The sequence below is a fragment of the Bos taurus genome, chromosome 14 (genome assembly GCF_002263795.3).
Source record: "Bos taurus isolate L1 Dominette 01449 registration number 42190680 breed Hereford chromosome 14, ARS-UCD2.0, whole genome shotgun sequence".
Classification (NCBI taxonomy): Eukaryota; Metazoa; Chordata; class Mammalia; order Artiodactyla; family Bovidae; genus Bos; species Bos taurus.
Window position 1 is genome coordinate 27,023,688 of NC_037341.1, and position 20,448 is coordinate 27,044,135.

General features: G+C 42.3%; 1 protein-coding gene across 18 annotated transcripts in view; it reads right to left on the reverse strand.

Annotated features, from left to right (window-relative positions):
* ASPH (aspartate beta-hydroxylase) overlaps positions 1-20,448 on the reverse strand; it is a 189,839-nt gene that overhangs the window by 10,087 nt on the left and 159,304 nt on the right. For all 18 annotated transcript variants that reach the window (XR_003038026.2, XM_025001422.2, XM_025001421.2 and 15 more), the window contains 3 exon segments: positions 8,437-8,572; positions 2,294-2,385; positions 1,789-1,922 (listed from right to left, as the gene is read on the reverse strand). Coding sequence is in view for 17 of the 18 variants with exons in the window: in XM_025001422.2 (XP_024857190.1) it covers positions 1,789-1,922; positions 2,294-2,385; positions 8,437-8,572 (362 nt within the window). In the remaining variant the exon portion in view is untranslated.

Below are 20,448 nucleotides of genomic sequence, written 5' to 3' on the forward strand. Positions count from 1 at the left end.
ACACAGGAGCCTGGTGGGCTATAGTCTACGGGGTCGAAGAGTTGACACGACTCAGTGACTAACACTTTCACTTTTCTCTGTCAAAGTTCCCAAGTCTCAGTGGCAAATGAGCTAGCTGCCTGTCCACTGACCACCTGCAGCATTCTTATCTATGCCTCTCTTATGACTCCTGACTTTTGAGCTGTGTTAGCTCCCTGATTGGGCACCCTGGTAGGGTAAGACCCCAACTTGAGTCATCTTGGAATGCCCCTCAGCACTGGGTGCTCCTGCACCAGGTCTGGGCTGGTGGGTGTGTGCCAACAACCAAAGGAATGACCTGCACACTCCTGAACACCTCTCCATCAGACTTCCACTAAGGGTCCTGAGAAAGGGGTAAGAAGAAAATAACTTGGTTTCTGCCCTCTAGGCACTTACAGCTCAGTCCCAGAGATTAGACTAATAATATGTACTAATTAATAAAAGCAATTATTATTATAATAAATAAATAATTAACAATCAATCAATAATTAATAAATAAAAGCAATTCCCTGGTGGCTCAGATGGTAAAGAATCTGCCTGGAATGCAGGAGACCTGGGTTCGATCCCTGGGTTGGGAAGATTCCCTGGAGGAAGGCATGGCAATCCACTCCAGTATTCTTGCCTGGAGAATCCCCATGGACAGAGGAGCCAGACGGGCTACAGTCCACGGGGTCGCAAAGACTGGGACATGACTGAGCGACTAAGCACAGCACAGCAATGGGAGACAAAGAACAGGATCACTGACGACATACCCTGTACCTACTCTAAGAAGTCAAAGAAGAGGTTCCTTTTCTGGAATGAAATCGGATCTTAGTAGTATGTTTATTTTGGACGGGTGAAAAGATGGGCATTCCAGGAGATCAGAGTAATAGGATCAAAGGAAGGTGCCTGAACAGTCACCCTTTCCCTACTCAGGACAGTCCCCAGGCTAAGTGTCTTGTATGCATGATTTAGTCTAATCTGGACAACAGTCCTGCAGAGTAGATAGCATCACTGCCGATTTGATAAGTAAGGAGCCTGAGGCTGCAGGGGATTAAGTAACTGGCCAAGGTTACACAGGATTAGCTGGCAGAGCTGGGATTTGAAAAGGCAGCCATTGTGCCATGCTGTGTCCTCTACAGCAAGACACAAATATCACCAGGTGTTTGCTTCAGGAAGGAGACTCTTTGTATTGATGAACAGTTTAAACTCTATAGCATGAACACAATGTGTCATGTGACAAGCTGACAAGTTAGCTGACTCTGAATGTAGGTTTGTCCACCTAGAAAAAGAAGCAAGATGGCTCATCAACCAGACGAGAGTGATCTGGGGAGAAATGATGAAGGAGGGCCGCCCTAGAACTGGGGAGTATCTCTGATCAATAAGGGGCTTCCTTGGGGCTCACATGGTAAAGAATCTGCCTGTAATACGGGAGACCCGGGTTGGATTCCTGGGTTGGGAAGATCCCCTGAAGGAGGGCATGGCAACCCACTCCAGAATTCTTGCCTGGAGAATCCCATGGACAGAGGAGCCTGGTGGGCTACGATCCACAGGGTCTCAAAGAGTCAAACACGACTGAGCGACAAACATTTTCACTTTTTTCTTTCACTTTCTGATCAACAGAAAGCACAGAGATGCGACACAGTCTAATGAAGTTGGATTAATACCTCCCACCTTAGGCTATTTCAGTCACAAAAGAAGGGAAATAATCCAGCTGAACGTAGCTTTGCTGTAATGAGCATCCATTGTCAGGGGTGATGAAATAGACAGAAAATGATGGGGGGAGCATACCTGGTCTCGTTGGCGCATCGGATCTTGCAGCCTTCCTTGGGAATCACCAAGCCCAGGTGCATTCGGAGCCTACAGTTCGTGGGTCCCGTGTGCGGCCACACGTGGGTTCCCGGGTGCATGATGGAATATTTGATCTGCACAGAAAGCGTAACCCCTGTTCATCCCTTTATCAAGGTGTGGGAGAACCACTAAATTAAAGCAACAGTACAAAATTACTGTCAATTTTGATTAGAGCCATCGCAGCACTCAGAATTTATGTTCTCATCTTTCTTTGTAAAGGAACTAAAAATAAGACTCCCATTTCCCACACAGCTATAAACACTGAACATTTTCTACTCTCAATGCTGCCGTCAAGGCCATGAAATTGTTTCATTAAAATGCGAGTGAAAAAAGAGACATTCAGTGGGTCAAAGAAAATGACCATTTCTTTGTAAACATCAGCATTTCCATTTATTCTCCTGATAACTGACTGTGTCCTCCCCAGAACTGAAAACATTCTTGGTACCTGTCCTCTTCGGCATCCTGTTGTCTCAGGGAATTTATCTAGTAAAGAACAGGTCTTAGGAGCTCCTTTACAGGCATTTTCATTTTTTCTTCCTAGAACAATAAATGATAAAGCCACTGTCAGGAACAAATCACAGTAAAGCTTTAACTCATCCCATTTTGACCATACACAACCTATATTATCCTCCTCACTGTGAGAATGAGAAGGCTAGGACTTCCCTGGTGGTCCAGTGGCAAGACTTTGAGCTCCCAGTACAGGAGGCCCCAGGTTCAACCCCTGGTCAGGGAACTAGATTCCACACGCCGCAACTAAGAGTTCATGTGCTGCAACTAAGACTCAGCACAGCCAAAAAAAAATAAATTGATATTAAAGAAAAGCCAAAGGAATCAATTTTTAAAAATGAGAGGCTGAATAAACACAAGAAGACACAATGTTCTGTTGCAATAGACAGTGACTGGCAGAGTAAGGAGCAGAATACTCTACTCATTGGCCTAATGGACAGGGCACGTGTTACATGCCTATTTCCCCTCTGTGGCAGGCAGGATAACGGCCCCTCCCAAAAAGGATCACAACCTAAGCCCAGTAACTCGTAAATATATTCGGTAACATGGCAAAGGGAAATTAAGGTTGCATATGACGATGAGATTACGAACCAGCTGACCTTTAAAAAAAGGAGATTACTGTGGATGAACTGGATGGGCCCAGTGTAATCACAGGGTCTCAATACACAAGGAGCAGAGAGTCAAGGCCAGAGTGACACAGAATGAGAAAGACGTGACCGCCTATTGCTGGTTCTGAAGACGGAAGGGGACCACAAGCTAAAGAATGTGGGCAACTTCCAGAAGCCAGAGCCACCAGAAGCAATGCCAGAGCCACCAGAAGCAATGCCAGAGCCACCAGAAGCAATGCCAGAGCCACCAGAAGCCACCCTGATGACACTTTGATTTTAGCTCAGTGAGACCCACTTCTGACCTCTACATTGTAAGATAATACATCTGGGTTATCTTAAGCCACTAAATTTATGGTAATCTGTTAAGGTGGCCACAGGAAATCAATCCACCCACCCTAAGGAAGCAAAATAGATTAGTGCATTTTCCAGGATTATATGCTAATAAGCTAAACATTTTTCATTGAAATTTAATGTATTTTTCAAAGTACATCTCATTTTTTATGTGCTGATGAAGAGGGAAGGACGTTTCTAGGAGACAGGGGTTTCTCTGAGTGACTGTCAAGAACACAGATGTAGGTAGAGTCTGAAGCACCTTGGACTATGTAACTTTCTTCACCATCTACAAAATCATTTCTTAGGAATGACGTACTCAGGAATGTACAGTGCCATTTGCTCTCATGGAGGGGTATAAACGATATGTTTTTTTGAAAGAGACATTTTAACTCCCAGAGTCCATGTTCTTAACTGTGACCTAAGACTGCCCCTATTATTGTTATATAATGTATAATTATTATGTAATAAAAAACTAGTATCGCGATCATTTATCTGTCAGACCTTTGAACACTCACTGATCCTAGTAACAACCCCATACTTAAGGCGCTATTTTCATCATCATTTTTCAGCTGAGGAATCTGAGGCCCAGAGATTCAGGAACAGGCCCACATTACACAGTAACAAGTGGTACAGCCAGGACCCCAGCTCAGGATCCTCCGGTTCCAGAGGCTATGCTTTAAAGCATGATTTACCATTTCATTGCATCTTGGATGTGAACATAGCTGTGCAGAACAAACCATTCAGCTGAGGAGAAAATGCCCAGCAGCCAAACACAGTGTGGTTTTGTTATTTTATTATTTCCCACACAGTTTAAGGAGAAGGAAATGGCAACCCACTCCAGTATTCTTGCCTGGAGAATCCCATGGACGGAGGAGCCTGGTAGGCTACAGTCCACAGGGTTGCAAAGGGTCGGACACGACTGAGTGACTTCACTTTCAACTTTCAACACAGTTTAAAGTAACTTTTAAGAAGTGATAAACTCTGCTTCTTTGGGGAAAAATAGCCTTAGAAAGAGATCTAAATGCCAATGCAAATCTGAGAAAACCAATTCAATTGAATATTTCATTTACATGTGAAGAATACATTTTAAGAGGGATATTCATGGAGCCACCTTGGAAGGAAAGCTATGATCAACCAATCAGAGACTTTACTTTGCCAACAAAGGTCCACATAGTCAAAGCTATGGTTTTTCCAGTAGTCATGTACATGTGAGAGTTGGACCATAAAGAAGGCTGAGCACTGAAGAACTGATGCTTTTCAACTGTGGTGTTGGAGAAGACTCTTGAGATTCCCTTGGACAGCAAGATCAAACCAGTGAATCCTAAAGGAAATCAATCCTGAATATTCATTGGAAGGACTGATGATGAAGTTGAAACTCCAATACTTTGGACATCTGATGCAAAGAGCTGACTCAGTAGAAAAGAACCTGATGCTGGGAAAGATTGAAGGCAGGAGGAGAAGGGGATAACAGAGGACTAGATGGTTGGATGGCATCAATGATTCAATGGACATGAGTTTGAGCAAGCTCGGGGAGATGGTGAAGGACAGGGAAGCCTGGCGTGCTACAGTTCATGGATCTGCAAAGAGTCAGACATGACTGAGAGACTGAACAACAATTCATGCAGCCGAGGTTTTTAAAGGTCTTGGGTTGTAGCTCTCTGAAGTTTCAAGGCTCTACTGCTGGGATGACAATAGGTTCGTCTTGCATGACAACTCTGATCAGTTGACAGTGGCTACCTAGAATTGTCCAGGTAGCCACTGTCAGCTGATCACTGTGTTGAGAAGAATTCAGAGGTTCACCTTGAGTTCACCCAGAAAGGCTCTTGGGATCAGGTAGCACTGTCTTCCATGGGCTCTGGAAAACAAAATGACTGCGCATGCGTGGCATATTTGCTAACTGTATGTTTACCGTTCATCGTCATAGCAATAAATGAACAAAACAGATGTTCTGTGACACCCACATAGCAATTGGAAAGCATCCGTGGGGGAAAATTCATATGTATATTTGTTGATTCTGTCTTTTTTTCTCTAACTCAAAAAAGCTGATCATTTAAAAGGGAATACTGAAACTAGCCACCTGATGTGAACGAAGAGCTGACTCACTGGAAAAACCCCTTGTGCTGCTAAAGACTGAAGGCAAAACGAGAAGGAGGCGGCAGAGGATGAGATGGTTGGATGGCATCATCAACTCAATGGGCATGAATTTGAGCAAACTTCAGGAGATAGTGGAGGGCAGAGGAGCCTAGTGTGCTGCAGTCCACGGGGTCGCAAAAAGTAGGACACAACTTAGTGAGTGAAAAACAACAACATACTTCAGAACTGACTGGGCTGCTTAGAGACCTTTTGTGATTCTCACTTACATATGGATGGAAACCAAGCTTGAAGCCACAGCTTCAAGGCCTTCAAATATCCAGTAGCATCCTTTCCTAACTAGACTAGACAACCTCAAAATCTCTACTAAGTCAGATCCTATGGGCCTCTTGTCCAGACCTGAGCTCTCAGTGTTGCTAAGCAACAGCCCTACCGCCTCCCTCCCCACATTTTCTTGACCCCTCTGTCTCCAGGCCGACAGGGGATCTTCCTTCATGGACACCATCCTGCTTCTATGCAAGCTATGTTACTGGATGCCATCAAAAGTCCTTAAACTGTGCATTTATTTCCAGAAAATACTGGATTCCTCACAGAAGACTGGAACCACAAATGAAAGACTACACAGAACCTTAATAAAACTTCCTAAAAGAGAAACTATTTTATGATCAAAAAATAAAACTAGAATTAATTTCTAATTAATTGACTGCAACTGATTGAAAAATGGATATGTATAGAACACACATACACTTCTAAATTATTTTGGATCAAAATGGAAATCAAGATAAAATGAAGTCTTTTGGGGGGAATAATACAAGTGAAAATACACATTATAGCTTAAGGAAAATAGTCAAAACTTTGAATCAGCTTTGAATCAAAGCCAGAGATCAGTCCATAGTCTTTTTTTTTTTTTTCAGTCCATAGTCTTAAATGATTTTATTAATGAAGAAGAACGAAAATAAATTTTCTAAGAAGTTCCAATTGAAAAGTTACCAAAAAACCAATAAAATAAATAACAAAAGAACAAGAGGAGGAATAAAAATATAAAATCAGAAATTAGAAAATAATTAAAATAAGGTGAGATGTAATTTGAATTTTTTTAAAAGAAATAATAGATTACTCTGTCAAACTTAAGAAAAAAGAAGGAATATGCAAATTCCATTCAGTGGGAAGAAGGATTTAACAAAGATAACAAGGAAGTAAAGAGTACTTTAAGAAATTACTCTAATTCATGGAAAATTAGGTATAATAAAAATATATGAAAATGTGTAAGTTAATAGATATTGTATGGTTCCACTTATATGAATTTTTTTGTGTAAAGTAGTCAAATTCATAGACACAGAAAGTGCACAGGTGGTTGCCAAGGGCTGAGTTTTGCAAGGTAAAATAGTTCCAGAGATTGGTTGCCCAAAAACATGAATATACTTGACTGTACTGAATGTACACTTAAAAACAGATGAGGTGCTAAATTTTTAAGTTATGTGTATTTTGCTACAGTTGAAAATTTTAAAAAAATACACCCAAACATTAAAAGTCAAACCAAATAATTTGGTTGCCACCAACCAAACTGTCTCCATTATTTATTTCCTTTTGTTTAATGTTCTTATATGCCCTACAATGCTTTGCGTATTTCAATTTATTAAAGCACATGGCTTTAGCAGAGAGTATGGTTCCCAAAAATTACCTCCAGGATGCACACGATTCTGAAGCCTTATTCTAGGAAACTCTGTAGGTACTATGAAGCATGAGATGTGAATGGAATGGAGGCATCGGATGAACTGGTGAACGCTTACAGCCAACAGAATTGATTCATTTAGTGAGATGCCGATAGACAAAAATTAGCATGCTGTTCACATATTGACCTTACTATGGCTCTGCTTAAAAAAGTCTTGTTGGAAAAAAGCTGACAGAGTCACTTGAAATCCTGTGATCTCTCTTCTTATGGACTTTTCCCTGAAAATATTATTGAAGTTGTTCTTCTTTCTCTGACATGTAAACCTTCATTATGCTGAAAGCATACTAACACAAAGGATGGTGCTTATTTGTCCCACAGTATAAACCATTCTCTACTTTATTTTCTGCAGCTAAAGGTGTGAGACACGTGCTGGGTAGTCTTCAGAATGGATTTACTTTTGTACAGCTATTGTTAACCCAGGTTAATTTGAATTTTCAAGAGAGTTGGAGAGTGCTTTAAAGATAAAATTCAATGCTTCTCATTTTGAGGACAGATTGATATTAACTCATTGGACACACACAGAGTGGGGTGTGTACCTGGGCCTGGGTTCAGCTCAGGGAATGGTACATTGACTGTGAACCCCTTCCTGTTCTTTTTGTTTTAATTTCCTTTTGGCTGCACTGTGTCTTCACTGCTCTGCTTGGCTTTTCTCTAGCTGTGGTGAGTGAGGGCTACTCTCCAGTTGCGGTGCGCGTGCTTCTCGTTGCGGTGGCTTGTCTTGCTGCGGAGCCCAAGCTTGAGAGCGGGCTTCAGTAGTTGCAGCAAAGGGACTTAGTTGCTCTGCAACATGTGAGATCTTCTTGGACCAGAGATCATCGAACCCATCTCCCCTGCATTGGCAGGTGGATTCTCAACCACTGGGCGACCAGGGAAGTCCCTTGTTCCTATTCTTGAGGAGCTCAGACACTAGCTTTTACTGAGTTGTCCCTCTGGTGTTCATCACCCCTAACAGCTCTCATGTTGGGATGCGTTTCCATGGGACAGGTGCAAAGGAGGCCCAGGGAAGCTCTTTTGTAAGGTACCCATGGTGGGCTTTTCAGTTACATCTATACAGTAGGACTACTCTTTGTAACATATCATTAAACAGGAAAGACCAGGAAAACCCAAACACATTATATATCCAAATACAACATATGCATATATAAAACTATGAATTTGCATGCACACACACATAAATGAGTGTTCATACATTTTAAGACGCAATGAACAGATTTTGATAATCTGGGTTTCCCAGGCTCTGTGAAGTATTCCTGGAAGGGCCCCGCCCCACCCTTTCCCATCAGGTCACAGAGAATCATCAGGAAGTCAGGCACTCACCTTGCTGCCACAGCGTAAACTGACTCCAGTCACCCTTTTCCCTCAGGTTCTCATCTTCAGGCAGGAAGAGGCCATGGGTTCTATCCATTGCTGCAAGGCCTTCATCTCTGATTAACTTCCAGTTTCTTTCTAAGGACTAGAGAGAAAATTCTGGACTGAAAATATGCCTGATAATACACCTTAGAGTGACATTCAGCTTTTTGTTCGTTTGTCTGATTAATAAGTAATGAAAATTTCCCTCTCGTCTAGATTTGTTGTTTAGTGGCTAAGTTGTGTCTGACTCTTTGTGACTCCATGGACTGTAGCCCGCCAGGCTCCTCTGTCCGTGGGATTCTCCAGGTAAGAATACTGGAGTGAGTCGCCATGCCCTCCTCCAGGGGTATCTTCCCAACTCAGGGGTTGAACCCATGTCTCTTAAGTCTACCTGCATTCGCAGGCAGGTTCGTTACCAGTAGCATCACCTGGGAAGCCCATCCAAGACACTCATCCCATCCTGAATGCACCTAAATCGCCAACACTCCCTGCAGCTATTGTAACTTGTTCAAGCTATGAGATGAATCTGTCGATTCTTGTTAAACTGCCACACTGACGGGAGAATTGCTGCTCTAACACATGGAATTACTTTTCAAATGAGGCCATTGGTTGGTGCTTCATACGTCAGGCTCTTCCTCTCTGCCCTCTTGGAATTTTAGAATCTTCTTTCATTTCTTTTGAAAGCTGATTTTAGGGGCATCTTTGGAAAGAGCTGATCTTTTGTTCCTAAAATAGGGCATGAAGCCCTAGGGAAAATGTTAAAGTGATTACATCACTAAATACAAATTTTTAAAATTTCCTTAAGAGCACGCTGTCTTTTACATGTGAAGTGTCATTCCACCCCCTCCTGCCTCCTCTCCCCAGGGTCCCCCTAGGCTGAGAGACTTTTCCATGAGCAGTAGTGACTTAAATTTTTTTTTTTCTTGTTTGCACAGAGGCGCTGGATGACAGACTCAAGGCTGAAAGGAGCAAAAGGGTGCATGGTCTCCCAGCTGGTCCCCAACTGGAAACACTCCAGTGGCGGCACCACTGACTCCTCAATCTGCTGAGCAAATGCTGCACGGACGTTGACTTTTTCCCTTTATTTATTTATCATGAAACAGCCACTGGCATGTTCTCTCTAGAGCTCAGTACTTGGAGGCAGAATCTGACAACTGGAAGGATGTGCACTGTGGGTGTTGTGGAGACTGCTGTCCTGAGGGATGACAGGGGACTTGGACGGTGACTGAGTCCAGGGACTCACAGTCTAGCGCCAGAAACTGGCACTGTGGTCCCCCCGCCCATCACCTCTGGGGCATCTGTGGAAGGAGGTGGTCAGACTGCAGAGGGCTCGGGGCCCTGCCCCGCTCTGGGGCAGCAGGGTGGCCATGGGTCCCCACTGTGATGTTGAGGACAGACACTGGGCAAGGTACTGGTGGAACAAGGTGTTCCCTGACTGGGTACTGGGCACACCTCAACAGGAGCGCACATCTGATGGCTGGGGAAAACTGGGCTAACCAGAGACTACACAGTTCTACACGGTGACTTGATGAAACACACAGAGAACAGAACCATCACGACCCCCTCCGTGTTCAACAGAGCCACTTTTTCTAGCAAAGTAATTATTGTGCTTGAAGGTGGCTCAGTGGTAAAGAATCCACCTGCCAAAGCAGGAGACACAAGAGATGTGGGTTTGATCCCTGGTTCAGGAAGATCCCCTGGAGTAGGAAATGGCAAGCCACTCCAGTGTTCTTGCCTGGCGAATCCCATGGACAAGAGGAGCCTGGAGGGCTACAGTCCATGGGGTTGCACAGAGTTGGACACAACTGAGCAATTAAGCAAGCATGCTTAATGAATGCACTTGGGAATGTTTTTTGGTTTTGGAAAGACACCAAAAAGAGTCTCTTTTTTGGGCATGGGGGGAGGGAACCTGGAATGGGTCCTGGGAATGGCATTTTCAAGCACAAACCAAGGTACCACACTGTAAAAATTTAATGGTTACAGGAATTAAAGGCCAAATAAAATTTTTTCTTGTGTGCATGCACGAGCGACATAGAGAGAGAGAGAACAAAGGAAGAGGCGGGGAGTGAGGCAGGGGAGGGAGGAAGGACAAGGAAAAGGAGAAGGAAGGGGGAGAAAAGAGGAGAACTGTATCTTTTCTGTAATAGTATCATTAGTCTTCTGACTTGGCATATAACTCAATTTTTTAGGAAATTCCAACAGGAACCTGAAGGCTTGCACAGAGCAGGCCATGCCTACATTCTCCTCTGAAATATTACTTTCTTGACCCTACATTCATTCATTTTGTAAAACTGAAAAGAGAGATTCATAGCGTTGGTATTTGGGTTGGTTGCCCAGAAGACAGCAGCTTCTGATTCACATTTTTTTCCTCTGACTACACAGACTTTAGCAAACAGAGATCTGTTTGTTTTCACAATGCTTCGTGGCCTCATAAACCCGTCATCAGCACTTGCCTTTCAGTTAAACCTCAGCTATATTGGGCACTCCACTCAACTATAAATGGACTTCCCAGTTTCAAGCCTCATTAATCCCACCCTGTGCAGCCAGCTCTCCTTAATCCTCCCCCTCCTTCCAGTGCATGCTGGTTGTGCATGCTGGTTTCCTCTTTCTGCAGTTATTCTGCTCACTCCACTTAGATGGCATACTTTTTTCTTCAACATCAAATTAGACGAAGTCCTATTTTTAAAGGCTTCTCCTAACACTGATTTCTTGCAGAAAGCCTTTAGCGGTGCAAACTAAAGCCAAACTAATTCCTTTTTTTTTTTTTTCTTTTCATTCCAATATATTTTTTTAAATTTTATTTTATTTTTAAACTTTACAATATTGTATTAGTTTTGCCAAATATCGAAATGAATCCGCCACAGGTATACATGTGTTCCCCCTATCCTGAACCCTCGTCCCTCCTCCCTCGTCCCTCCCCGTACCCTCCCTTTGGGTCGTCCCAGTGCACCAGCCCCAAGCATCCAGTATCGTGCATCGAACCTGGACTGGCGACTCGTTTCATACATGATATTATACATGTTTCAATGCCATTCTCCCAAATCTCCCCACCCTCTCCCTCTCCCACAGAGTCCATAAGACTGATCTATACATCAGTGTCTCTTTTGCTGTCTCGTACACAGGGTTATTGTTACCATCTTTCTAAATTCCATATATATGCGTTATTATACTGTATCGGTGTTTTTCTTTCTGGCTTACTTCACTCTGTATAATAGGTTCCAGTTTCATCCATCTCATTAGAACTGATTCAAATGTATTCTTTTTAATGGCTGAGTAATACTCCATTGTGTATATGTACCACGGCTTTCTTATCCATTCATCTGCTGATGGGCATCTAGGTTGCTTCCATGTCCTGGCTATTATAAACAGTGCTGTGATGAACATTGGGGTACACGTGTCTCTTTCCCTTCTGGTTTCCTCGGTGTGTATGCCCAGCAGTGGGATTGCTGGATCATAAGGCAGTTCTATTTCCAGTTTTTTAAGGAATCTCCACACAGTTCTCCATAGTGGCTGTACTAGTTTGCATTCCCACCAACAGTGTAAGAGAGTTCCCTTTTCTCCACACCCTCTCCAGCATTTATTGCCTGTAGACTTGTGGATCGCAGCCATTCTGACTGGCGTGAAATGGTACCTCATAGTGGTTTTGATTTGCATTTCTCTGATAATGAGTGATGTTGAGCATCTTTTCATGTGTTTGTTAGCCATCTGTACGTCTTCTTTGGAGAAATGTCTATTTAGTTCTTTGGCCCATTTTTTGATTGGGTCATTTATTTTTCTGGAGTTGAGCTGTAGGAGTTGCTTGTATATTTTTGAGATTAGTTGTTTGTCAGTTGCTTCATTTGCTATTTCACTTGCTATGTTCATTCTATCAAGAAATACACATTTTTAAACAGTGAAATATTACTACAAGTTTTATCATGAAAGCAGCAGTCTCTTACTCAAGTTTTCTCCACTCTTCGAGTCCAGTCCCCAGCTAAGTGCTTTAAATATTTTTTCTCAGTTTTACCTGCTTCCATGTAAATAATGTATTTATACTACTATCTCTTGATTTATTAATTCTAGACTTTATCACTCATTTTCTACCAGGGAAGGGAACAAATCTGATGTCTTCTTTTTCTTCTTCTCCATCTAGCAATTCAGGTCATTTCACAAACCTTTCACACATTTGAGTAAACTCCCATTTGAGTTTTATTGAGTTGTAACAAATATACTTCGTTTCACATGCAGCATATATAAATTCTGCCTCCTTTCCTTTGGCTTGATTTTCTAACGCCCTTAACACTGCTTCTTCTTTATGGCCCTGAAAGTGTGCTGTAAAATCTCTTGATACTATGCTACCTTTTGCCAAAACATCATATAAGCTCTTTCTCTGAAGATACCCTACAGCAGCCATCTGCTTTGCTCTGCTCTGAACTGGGTGGTGTCTGGGCTTGCTGGACCACTGTCATCAAGAACTTCTCTTGACTTCTGCCCAGTATGAGGCTCCCTAATTACTCAATTCTAATCTGAATAAAGGATTATGTGTGTTCCTGAGAAAGGACACACACTGCAGGTAAAACTGAATTTCTATAAATATCTGGTTATTCTTTTTTTTTTAATTTCATTGAAAGTACAGTTGATTTATAATGTTGCATTAATTTCTTCTGTATAGCAAAGTGATTCAGTTTACATATATATATGTTCTTTTCCATTATGGTTTATCACAAGATATTGAATGTTGTTGTCCGTGTTATACAGTAGGATCTTGCTGTTCGTCCATCCTATATATAATAGTTTTCATCTGCTAATCCCAACAACCCAATCTTCCCCTCCCCTAAACCCCCTCCCCATGAACAACCACAAATTTGTTCTCTATGTCCGTGTCTGTTTCTGTTTCATAGATATATTTGTGTCATTTTTTTAGATTCCACAGATAAGTGATATCATATGGTATTGGTCATTCTCTTTTTAACTAATCGGAAGAAGCACAAGCTGGAATCAAGACTGCCGGGAGAAATATCAATAACCTCAGATATGCAGATGACACCACCCTTATGGCAGAAAGTGAAGAGGAACTAAAAAGCCTCTTGATGAAAGTGAAAGTGGAGAGTGAAAAAGTTGGTTAAAGCTCAACATTCAGAAAATGAAGATCATGGCATCCGGTCCCACCACTTCATGGGAAATAGATGGGGAAACAGTGGAAACAGTGTCAGACTTTATTTTGGGGGGCTCCAAAATCACTGCAGATGGTGATTGCAGCCATGAAATTAAAAGACGCTTAATCCTTGGAAGGAAAGTTATGACCAACCTAGATAGCATATTCAAAAGCAGAGACATTACTTTGCTAACAAAGGTCTGTCTAGTCAAGGCTATGGTTTTTCCAGTAGTCATGTATGGATGTGAGAGTTGGACTGTGAAGAAAGCTGAGTGCCGAAGAACTGATGCTTTTGAACTGTGGTGTTGGAGAAGACTCTTGAGAGTCCCTTGGACTGCAAGGAGATCCAACCAGTCCATTCTGAAGGAGATCAGCCCTGGGATTTCTTTGGAAGGAGTGATGCTAAAGCTGAAACTCCAGTACTTTGGCCACCTCATGCGAAGAGTTGACTCACTGGAAAAGATTCTGATGCTGGGAGGGATTGGGGGCAGGAGGAGAAGGGGACGACAGAGGATGAGATGACTGGATGGCATCACTGACTCGATGGATGTGAGTCTGAGTGAACTCCAGGTATTGGTGATAGACAGGGAGGCCTGGCGTGCTGCGATTCATGGGGTCGCAGAGTCGGACACGACTGAGTGACTGAACTGAACTGAACTGAAGTTGTTCTTACCCTTGATTGAAGGCTTGACTATGTACAGGATTCTAGCCAGTGAATAATTTCTAGGTAAGCTTTTGGACAGCAAAGAGTTCAAACCAGTCAATCCTAAAGGAAATAAGCTTTTGAACATTCATTGGAAGGACTGATGCTGAAGCTGAAGCTCCAATACTTTGGCCACCTGATGTGAAAAGCTGACTTGTTGGAAAATATCCTGATGCTGGAAAAGATTGAGGGCAGGAGAAGGGGGTGACAAAGGATGAGATGATTGGATGGCATCACAGACTCAATGGACATGAATCTGAGCAAACTCCAGGAGATAGTGAAGGACAGGGAAGCCTGGCCTACTGCAGTCCATAGGCTCACAAGGAGTCGGCTACAACTTAGCGACTGAACAACAACAGGTTTGGTTTCTTTTGAATCCTCTCTCCCCAGCTTGTGGACGGCTACTTTCTGTGTTCTTATATGGTCTTTCTTCTGTGTGCTCAGACATTCCTGTGTGTCCAAATTTCCTTTTCTAATAAAGATACTAGTCATATCAGATTAGGGCTCACCCTAATGGCCTCATTTTAACTTTATCTCCTTAAAGGTCCTATTTCCTAGTACAGTCATATTTGTGGGAATAGGAATTCAATATATAAGTTTGAGGGGACACAGTTCAACGTGTAACATTAATGCAGATTCAGGTTAAAACTGGACCCAGCTGAGAAAGCCAACAGCAGATGGGAGGGGATCAGTACGCCAGTAAATCTATTGCAGCAAAACAAAACATAGTCATGGAAAAAATCAGAAAGAGATACATGTTTAACATGTGGACAAAACACAATACAAGATAAGCCTAAGCAAGGTTAGATAAGTAACTACGGGCAAACGCAGACACTGGCAGAAGTCCCAGAGTTGTTTGTACCTTGAAAAGTCCTGACTCCAAACTGAGAGAAGGCAAGTGATCCAAGACTATTCCAGGCCAAGTTTCCACATTAAACCAGAGTTAGAATGAATTGATAACAGTGGTTCATTAGTAAAATGTATACCCTTTTTACCTAATTGTCTAAGACATGTTTGTTAGTTAACTATTTTAGGAATTCCAGATCTGATTTTTTAGAGATAAAGTCAGCTTACTTAAATCTTGGCTAAAACATGCCTATACTTTATACCGTGATGAAAGGACATGGGTAGCAGTGTCCTCTGCCTTTGAGAGAATATAGAAGGGTAGAGGGGCAGCCCCCTGAGTGCTGAGCTGAAGTTATGAAATCCAAGCAAACACCATAGGAAGTGCAATGCTCCCACAGCAAAGTGATTTTAATAAAATCTTGGGAAATTAGTAGCATCGATGAAGCAATCTCGTGCTGGTTCCTAATGCATTTTAATCAGATCTCCAGTTTTTCAAGTTCGAATATAAAAATAAAGGAAAACATCTGACATTTCCTATTGGGAAATAAACAAACACCAATCAAATGGGAAAAGCAAAGTCTGTGTATTCAGAGCTTGCTGGAGCAAGGGAGTCTGCCACCATCACCTGTGTCTGGGCATGGGAAAACTTTCTAGTGAAAAAGGGAAGGTTTCATGGAGGGAAGCCCTGATCGGAGGCTGTTGGCCTGGGGAAGCTGTAGGCAGGCTTAACAGAAGTTAAGTCACTCAGTCGTGTCCGACTCTTTGCGACCCCATAGACTGTAGCCTACCAGGCTCTTCCATCCATGGGATTTTCCAGGCAATAGTACTGGAATGGGTTGCCATTTCCTTCTCCAGGGGATCTTCCTGACCCAAGGATCAAACCCGGGTCTCCCGCATTGTAGACAGAGGCTTTACCATCTGAGCCTGTTCTAGTGATTGGTTGTTGTTCATTCTCTAAGTCGTGTCTGATTCTTTGCTCGCTAGGCTCCTCTGTCCATAGAATTTCTCAGGCAAGAACACTGGAGTGGGTTGCCATTTCCTTCTTCAGGGAATCTTCCCAACCCAGGATCAAACCTGGCAGGTGGATTCCTAACCACTGAGCCACCAGGGAAGCCCTAGTGATTGGTGTGTGTCTTAGTCACTCAGTTGTGTCCGACTCTTTGCAACCCCACAGCTCCTCTGTCCATAGAATTTCTCAGGCAAGAACACTGGGTGGGTTGCCATTCCCTTCTCCAGGGGATCTTCCCAACCCAAGGATCAAACCTGGGTCTCCTGCATTGCAGGTAGATTCTTTACCGTCTGAGACACAAGTGATTGGTTAGGGGAGCATATTTGACTTTCTCTGGTTGGTGCCAGGTTGGAAATGGGGACAAAAATTAGGAGAGCTGCCAGTTATTAATCAAGTCCTGGATATTTGGGCAGAATGATAACAGAAGTTACTGTTCGGCTTCCAGGATTGTCACTGGAGATAATAATCTGGCTTGCTGCCATCTGGTTCACAGTAGGCTGGCCTCCTGGGCTATTTATTATAGAAAAGGGATTGGTTTCCCTGGCAGTTTGCTGCAGATGGGGGGGTTGATTCCATTTCTATAAATGGCTTGGCCATCGCCCTTCTGTATATTCAGTCTCTCATTATCTTTACCAAAGGAAAAGGATGACATAAAGTATCGGGTACAGGGTAAGAGAAGAGTCTTGGAGGACTGAACTTCACTCTTTCTGAAGAGTGGGAGGAAAAGAGTTTCTTCTCCTCGAAGCAAGGAGAAAAGGTCGTCCAGGTTGCCAGGAGAGACAGCCAGCCTGAGGTCTTCAAGGACTCAGAGAGCCCTCTGCTCTAGTCCAGGCTGGCAGGGACACCAGCCAACGTCCGCAGTCAGGAGAAGGTAAGAGGGGAAATAACGTTCTGTTGTCCCATCTCTGCTCTACCTACAAGGAACAGTGCACCCCGCTGTGTCCTGAGGGAGTAAAAACCCCAAAGTCCCTAATCTCAAGGGGCTGCAAATCAGACAGAAAGATGCTCTGTTTATATAAAACAAACCACTGATAAATGGATAAGCACATAATCTATTATGTATACATGCACATGTATCTTTAACACATCAATCAGTATGTATGTATGTTAAGATATGGATCATGACGTACTTGATCAAAAATTTTGAAACTGCAAATGTTGTACTAACCTCCAGATGTGGCTTGCAATGGAGTGTCCTGGACTGTAAGTCAAACACTGTACTGGAAGGAGGATCAGAGACAAAGCCAATTTTTAGGCATTTGTAAAAAACTGAAAAGGGGGCTTCCCCGGTGGCTTAGTGGTAAAGAATCCACCTGCAATGTAGGAGACGTGGGTGTGATCCCTGGGTTGGGAAGATCTCCTGGAGGAGGACACAGCAACCCACTCCAGTATTCTTGCCTGGAGAATCCCATGGACAGAGGAGCCTGCATCTGGAGGGTGAAATCTTAACCACTGGACAGCCAGAAAGGTCCTTCAAAGAATTTCAAACATGTCATCTTTTTGGTATGTTGCCATAACTGGCATCACATGCCCTTCTCTAACCTTAGCAGAGTGTCGGCTCTCAGTAAGGGCTCACGTTTAAACCCACATGGAAACATCCTTGATGGTGGGGTTTTGTTGTGTTTTGCTTTTGCACCTTGTAGGAGAGGAGGAACTGAGGCAATTATTTCACATTTGGAGAGAAAGAAACTGAGTCTCACCTGGGCAAAATAACTTTTCCAAGGAGTCAGAGCAGAGAGCAAAGCTAATCTGTTTCTGAAGTCTCCCTTTAAATCACACAGCCATCAAATTCTGTAAATTCTCTGCACTCCCTGGTCATTTTGTCGTCATTTTCAGTGAAAATACCTTCGGATTTCAAAAGTGTAAAGTCTGATTTAGAAAAACAGGATTAAACTATTATATTAATCTTTAGGGACTGCTTTCAGAACTTCTTACTACTATGATACTTACTCTCCTATAAAATTGATAATCCTCTTACTTTACAGCTTAATTTCACTGTAAATCTGACACTTTTGCTTCTGTCTCAATCCAATTTATTTCAAAAGCAGTTCAGTGAAAATATTTCAAATATTGAATCACACAGATACAAATGTTGAACCACTAATGTACTCCCGTATTAGTTTTTAATTTTGTCCAGGTGGCATTATTCATACACAATGGACTTCTTAATTAATAAAAGCCATAGTCTGAGGGAATGCCAGGAAGAGTACCATTTTAATCAGTCGTTCTTAGGCAGTGTCACAGCACTGGCAGGTTTTATGGGCGCGTCTCCAACTGTAAGAAAACCACAGTGTGAAGAAGGGAAACTTGTCTGTGACGCTATGGATTTACATCAGAGCAGGCGCTTTGAAAATCTCAGAAAAAGGATGTAAGAATCTCCCCTTTTCCAGTGATGAACGCACAGTTAGGTAGCAGGGAATAAAATAGAAAAGGGTTATTCTGAACTATGGTTTTCAGTCGCTATTGGCTCTCATTGCTTTCTCCATGTTATGACAGTGATTTCAATGCATGTATGTTTCCATTAAATAAATCGGATCAAAAAGTTAATCTTAAAAAAAAAAAGGAGCAAAAGTCTTAAGTAGGGTGGCTTTTGTCTTACTGGAAGAGATTTCTTTTCCCTTTTCTATTTATAATCTAGAAACACATTCATCCATTTTTGTTTCAATTTCTATGTTAAATACCTCCAAGCCACTTAGGGTTTTTGTATTTGTTATTTGCGCAAAAAATTACTAAGTTTTAATGAACATATACCTAAAAGAAAAAACTCTACTGGGCTCTTTTTCTCTCAATTTTTTTCATGGAGCTACACAGCCTCTTAACACCCCTGGTGCACAGAATTGCCAAATTGCCAGCTACACAATAAAGCGAACAATGACAATTCAACACAATGGAAAAACACAGATGATACATTTTGCTGAACATTGTCCTGTGCCTTCAACAAAATTGCACTCTACAGCTCACTGGAACATACAATGAGAATAATTTAAATGAAAATGTGCACTGCGTGGCAGTTAACTGTTACCTAAGAGTGAGAATTTGGGTAATTATTCCAAAAGGATCTTGGCCAAACACGGCAGCTATCCCATCTAAAAGGTTTCCAGCTTACAGTATGAATGCCTGGGTGATGATTCATGATCCATAATAGTCACGTCTGTGATTTGAAAATGGAAGAAAATCTTGATGAGCAAGTGTTTGTCAACTAAGTGGTCTTGGCCCCTGGGTTCCCTCACATAGAAGGTTCTGCCTTGTCATAGTCATCACTGGCAAATGGTCACTTGAAACTATTTCTTTTTTTTAAAGTCGCAACATGTACAATATCAACATTTCTGCAAATAAATGTAGTTTGCAAAGTCAAGCTAACTTTACAATCACAAAGCACAGGCTGACTGAGATTCTATGCTGCTGCGGACCCTGTGATTAATGCCCAGGACTGGCTTTTCTTTTCCTCTTAGTGAAGCAGAGCTTGAAACAGGCAGGGCTGAAATCAAACCCAGAGAAATGGAATTTTGAAATAAAGACTTAATTGGCTAAAAGAAGAACATGAGACACAAGAGCAGACCTCAGTGACTTAGAGGGTATAGTGGCAGGGACCCGAGGAAAAAGAGACCTCAGTCCCAGTCCCAGCTCTGATTTATTTTTTTGGCTGCGCCGTGTGCCATGCAAGCTCTTAGTTGTAGCATGTGGGATCTACTTCCCTGACCAGGGATCAAACTTATGCCCCCTGCACTGGGAGCATAGAGTCTTAGCCACTGGACCTCCAACGAAGTCCCCTAGCCCTGACTTATTAAATATAAGACCTTGGGCAAATTTCTTAACTTCTCTAGTCCTTATTTACTCAAATATAAGTGGGTACAATAATACCCATCTTAAAGAGTAAAGGTTAGAAATATTATATACAAAAGTGCTCAGCACATGGATTACAGGTAAGATTTCACATAGGTTAGCTGTTATGTTGTTATTTCAATAGTATATAAAATTTCAAAATTGGCTCTCTGATATTTCTTAGAAACTAGAAAATATTTCCCTACGAAAACAAGTTAATACATAAATTAAAATTATAAATCATCACAATAACTGATGTTTATAGAGCACTTCCTACTTGTTAAATAAACAGCCATGCAACAAGCACTATTTCCACAGGCACTTTGCACAATGAAAGTGAAGCATGAAGAAGTGTTGTTCACTGTCACAGAGCTAGTAGGGAATGAGATCAAAAATTCAAAAGCAGGGAGTGTGGCTATGGAGGAGATGCTCTAAACCGCTTCACTGTATTGCCATCCACACAGG